Source organism: Phaethon lepturus, unplaced genomic scaffold (assembly GCF_000687285.1).
Source record: "Phaethon lepturus isolate BGI_N335 unplaced genomic scaffold, ASM68728v1 scaffold20944, whole genome shotgun sequence".
In the NCBI taxonomy this organism is placed as follows: domain Eukaryota; kingdom Metazoa; phylum Chordata; class Aves; order Phaethontiformes; family Phaethontidae; genus Phaethon; species Phaethon lepturus.
In genome coordinates this window covers 9,571-15,098 of record NW_010532874.1, presented here as the reverse complement: position 1 = coordinate 15,098, position 5,528 = coordinate 9,571, and the positions used below count along the sequence as shown (strand labels likewise).

The window sequence follows — 5,528 nt, the reverse complement described above, 5'->3', positions numbered from 1 at the left end:
TCCAAATCCCCAAATGGAAGCGTGAAGGTTCTTACTATAAAGCACATCAAACACTTCCTCTACCATCTTCCTGAGGAGGTACACGTCTGATCCCTGGTCCGGGGAGACCCTGAGCACGCTTCGCCCGCACTCCTTTGTCTTCTTCTGCACCTCTGCGTCCTGCTCCTTCCTCTGCTGGACTCCTGGCGGGTGGAGAGGAGAAAACAGGAGATGCTGTGGTGAGAAGAGGGTTCACAGGCAATGCCACGTGCGCTTTTGAGTGACTGCAATGCGATCGAACCTGCCAGCCAGGTTACACCAACTTCAGCCAGGGCTGAACGCATCCTGCCCACCAAACCCCATGCAAGATGGGGTCCTGTGGGCGCCAGGCTCCTCGCCACCCCCACGGCATCAGCAAGGTCCTCTAGCTGGGTGGGCGGGTGCCCCGCGTCTCCCACCCACCCCACACCCCGGCTCAGATGGGGCCACGGCGCCTAGCAGCCACCAGCGTGCAGGGGAAGGTGCCGGCACGGGCAGCGGTGCCAGCAGTGCCGCCGGGAGCAGGGTCGGTCCCCGCCAGCCAGGGACATGCTCATCCTGTGCGTGCCCCCCCCTTCCCTGGTTTTACCCACTCAGCTGCACTGAAACTGTTGTGATTAATTGGGCAGCGCATTTCTTTTCTCTGGTTTCAATCTGCTTAGCCTTCAATCTCACAGGAAAAGAAAATCCTCCTTTCTTGGAGGCTTTTTTACCCTTCAGCGTCACGTAGCTCAGTAATACCAGCTATTTCCTGCTAATTTCCCCATTAAACCTCAAATAAAGCATATCTTCGGCAACGACTTCCTCGCATCTCTAAATGCACAGAAAATTAAACACTACAAGTACATTATTGCCGCTCTACCCAAAGCCATTCACAAGGGATTTTCGGTGGCAAAGGACTAATTCCTTCATCATCCTCGACAGGCTCCTGCTGGTGATCAGCCCTGGATGCTGCCTGGGCACTCAAGGAGGAGCTCATGGATCCCTCTCATGGAAACAGCCCATGGCTGGGACACCATTGGGATGGGGGCGAGAGCCACCTGCGGTACCCACAGAATGAGACATAAGAAAGGGGACAGCCGATCCCTCTCATGGAAAGAGCCCGTGGCTGGGACACCATCGGGATGGGGGCGAGAGCCACCTGCGGTACCCACAGAATGAGACATAAGAAAGGGGACAGCCACCCAACACCGCGCAACCCCCAGCAAGCTCCACATCCCTCCCACGGTGCGGGGAAACCGGCCCTGGAAAACTTTTTTGGGGTGTTTTACCGAGATGGCGAAATGCACCCACATCCACACCCTCCTATGACTGACTCTCCCGACCAGCCGGGCGCTAACTCTCCTCCGTTGACATCAATCCTGATCGCTGTCAAGTCTCCCCATGTGCCAGGAAAGGCTGAGCCAGAGGTTCAGATAAAGGAGGGCCTCCAAGTGAGGTCTGCGCGCCCAGAGAGATAAGAGGCTTCTTACATCTCCCAGCGATGTCTGCTTTAGATTATTTCAGATCCTTTCTAAGGGAGCAGCTAGACCATAAATCAGAGGCACTTCCAGGGATGCTTTCTACTGTGCGCCACTTGTAAGAGCTTTATGGAGCAGAGTTGAGCCTGGGCCATTTATAATTCAAGATAGAGTTATCACGTTTCACCCTGTCTCCAGCATCGGCCGCTACACCCGAACCCCATCATCAAAATCTTGTGCTTTTCTAGCAGACATGACCATTTCATTTTCACAAAGGTGTAGGTGAAATCAAAGGATAGAGGAATCAGGATCTCATGTCAGGCAACAGCAGCAGGTCACTGGCCAGGATATATGTAGATATATTTCTAAAAGTGGGATTTGCAGGTGCTCATCAATACTGTGAGCTGTAGAGAGACACAGCTGGCATTTAATATATAACAGGGAGCTCCCTCCCCTTGGCCACCCCGCTGCCGTTCACCGCTCGGTGCCTCCCGGCCTCTCGTGGGTGACGGGAAGGTAAGGCAGTCACCCGTGAACACATGAAACGTCCCCAAAATGCCTCCTGCAAAACACAACGCGCCAAAGAGGAGGATAAGTAACGGCGGCTCTCCCGGGTGCGAGTGGCGTTGCGGAGGGCGCAGGCAGCTGCCCACGGCAGGCAGGACGGAGGGGCAGAGCAGAGCCTTGGCAGGGAGCGGCTCCTGCAAAGCCGTGCCGGCTCACCCCGCACACGTGCAGTGAACAACCCGAGCAGACAGCGACCCTGGCAGCTTTACAGTGCCGATGTTTTCACTAGGGTGAACCCTTCCGGAGCAATCTCTCCAACGGATTAAGCACCAACATGGTTTCTGTCAGCACCGTGTGTGTGCACACACAGCCGGGTCATTTCCTCCACCGACACCCTGCCTTGCGCAGAGTGTGCGAGCAGATCTGGGTCTGGGGTCCCCCCACGTCTGGGGTCCCCAGTACCACCAAAGCCAGATCCTGTCCCAGCTCGTGCACAGAGTGGGGAAAGCAGTGGTTGGCATGCCGGGGGTGAGGCCATCCAAGAAACATGGGTCCCCATTCACAGCACAGCTCCCGCCTTCCCCTCAGCTCCCAGGCTGTTTTTGGGGAGCCGGAAGGGGCACGGAGCTGGCGTGGAGGGCTGGGTGCCGGCCTCACTGCATGCGGGCCTGCCACCAGTGACACATGTCCCTGTGATACCTGGTAACTCTGATCTGAGACCGGAGGGACCACAGTTCCTGCTCAAGGCATCCTTTCACCACTGTTAACCCCACAAAAAAATAAGGAACTCCACAACCAACACTGCAGCTCCCAAATCTACCCGTTTTTCCAAAATCAGGAAAAAAGCCTTGGCCCAGGAAATCCTCTCTGCTCCTGGGGGATCACAAGCACAAACTACTTCTGCTAAGTCCTCAAAAGCCAATCCAGCACACCGGCACTGTTGCCACAGGCTGACAGCGCCAGGGAGCAGAGCCCTATGCCACCCCAGGGATGCTTTCGGAGAGGAGAGCCGGGGTGCACGGTGCCCTCCACGGGAGAGGAGAGGCTCTGGCTGCACCCAGCCACAGTTCCTACCCGCTTTCTCCATGGCTTTAAACACCGCTCAGCCCCACGGGCAGACCACACCGCAGTGCCCTCCAAATCACAGCCCCTCCGTGCGCAGTGAGGGTCCCAGCTGGCACAACCAAGCTCGGCGCAGGGGAAGACCGTGCCGGCAGGGATACTCACTGCAAAACTTCTGGAAGTCAGCTTGCAGCTCCTTGCGGGCGCTGAGGAAGACCCGTCCCTTCTCGGTGCCCACCACGAAGGCACTCTCCTCGTGGACGGCGATGCAGGCCACCTCCGCGTTCAGCTTGGAGAGCGCCGAGCACTGCAGGGAGGCACCGGGTCAGAGCGGCTGCGGGAGCATCCCCGCTCAGCACCTCCTGCCATTTTCCAGTGGGATTTTTTAGTTCCCATCAAAAGAGTCTCCCACCAAAAGCAATGTTCTGGTTTGGGTCAGAATTTCATGGGTTTAATGACATACCCTGAACACTTTGGTGACTTTACAGCTCCAGAAAGGTACCTGGCTGAGCTATGCTTTGCTGGAAAACAAGAACTATTTACCCATCATTTCGTTTCACTTTTTCCTATCCTAAAAGTAAACATTTTACAGTATTTCTTTAAAAGAAAACATTCTTGTAAAAAAAACCAAAACCACACCACCAACAATTTGTATTTTTCCACCAGCTCTAATGAAATAAGGAGCACGGGAATCTTATTTCAGCTGCAGAACACTAATATGGTCAAAGTCTGGATTAGTCGAACGATTCTTCTTGTACAGTTATGCAAAACATTAAAGAGATGGAAAAGACTTCCTCCATTAATCCATTTTATGTAACGTGCGCTTCCTGCTCTAAATAATACATATGTATATGCGTTTTTATTATTATTTTTTATATTATAATAGTTGTGCCGGCAACCTGAGTCACATTCCCATAGCTACAGCACCGACGCTATGAAGACGCTATCCCCAGGTCACGGTTTAAATGGGTAAAACGGGGGATTTTCCCATCAGCCGCCCCGGTTAGACATGTCGCCTGTCCCCGGCACCATGGAGGATGCTGGCAGCTGGGGAGGGAGCAGGACAGAAGCTGCCCACGGACCACACCCCCGGCAGCTACCTTCAGCTCCCTGCATGCATTTACAGCCAGCTTGATTTGTGTGGGCTTAAACCAGTCTCTGTATCGGGTCATTTTACCTTCTGCTCACCTTCTTCAGGAAAGAGGTATTGAATCACATCCCCCAAAATAGATATTTTTAAGAAACCTCCTTTCAAAAACCCAGTAGCAAATGGAAGTGAGATTTGGAGGCAGAGCAAATCCAAACCCAAAGTCCGCTTGGTGACGTGCACATGGCCCCATGGTTTATTTGCAGGCAGCCAGGCTTCGGTGGGCGCAGAGCCTGGCACTGGTGAAGCACTGGGATAAAGGCTGAATTTCAGGAGCAGCCTGGCCCCCTGGCCCTGGTGTAAGAGCCTAATGAGGATTGCAGAATAATGTATATTCATTAAGAAGCCAAACTGTGATAACGCTTTGCTGTACAGGATGGCACGTATATAAATCATCAAAGCTGCTTGGGGTGCGTCAGCTCTGGGGAACCTGCTCCTTAGTGGGGTGGTGATGGTCAAAGAGAAGGAAATTATTATTACTAAAAAAAACCCCTACCTGAGTAGGGAAGAAGATGCATCCAAGGTAAATACATTAAATACAACTTGGTTTTAAGAAGGGAGGGCTATTTAGCACGTCGCATTGCATTAGACATTTGTTACTACACACACCCGCTTTCCCTTCTTGATCACATTCACAGTTAAAAATAAGATTAGCTCTGGTCCATGAGACTTAATCCAGACAGTTATCTTGTTTATGTAAGCATGGATGACTTAGGCAAGGTTTCCACCAGGAATTCTACGTCAGAAGATATGAAAGTTATTTTCTTTGTTCTCGGAGATAAAAGCCATTGTTCTCCTGTTGTGTAAAAGCTCACGGTAACATTGGTAAAACATCAAGAAAAAAAAAACCCAACCACCCTACATTCAGTTGATACCAACATAAATATTAATGGGAAAACAATACACATCTGAGATTAACTTGGGCTGACTTTATGATCCTTACGGCTGTCAGGGCGGGAGAGGATTTTTATTTCCCAGCTCCCACAGCTCCCTGGGCTTTCCGGCAGCGGAGAGGAGTGGGACAAGCTCGACAGCCCTCTTGCTTTAACCCTGCTCCCCACCAGCCCCGTTAAAGGGAGGTGAAATGAGGGAAGGGGACGGGGACACCACCGGCCTCTTACCATGGAGTCTAAGGCAGACACTAAGCTGGTGATGATTTCGTCTTTCTTGGGAAAAACCATATTCCACTGGTCAGCTCTGGAGGTGCTGAGTGTCACATCTAAAGGCTTCCCTGCCAGGGCCATATTCACCTGGAAACAGAAAAAAAAATGGTATATGCATTTCTGCTATTGACGGAGAGCCAGCGCTGGCCATCCCACCACAGCCATGAGCAT

General features: G+C 52.4%; 1 protein-coding gene across 1 annotated transcript in view; it reads right to left on the bottom strand.

The window, feature by feature from the left end:
* GTF2IRD1 (GTF2I repeat domain containing 1) overlaps positions 1 to 5,438 on the bottom strand; it is a gene marked incomplete at its 3' end in the record, with an annotated part of 37,321 nt that extends 31,883 nt beyond the window's left edge. Inside the window, exons 1-3 of the mRNA XM_010285005.1 lie at positions 5,316 to 5,438; positions 3,213 to 3,354; positions 36 to 182 (exon numbers count right to left, since the gene is read on the bottom strand). Of these exons, the coding sequence (XP_010283307.1) occupies positions 36 to 182; positions 3,213 to 3,354; positions 5,316 to 5,438 (412 nt within the window). The remainder of the gene's footprint in view (positions 1 to 35; positions 183 to 3,212; positions 3,355 to 5,315) is intronic.
* Positions 5,439 to 5,528: the final 90 nt, after the last annotated feature.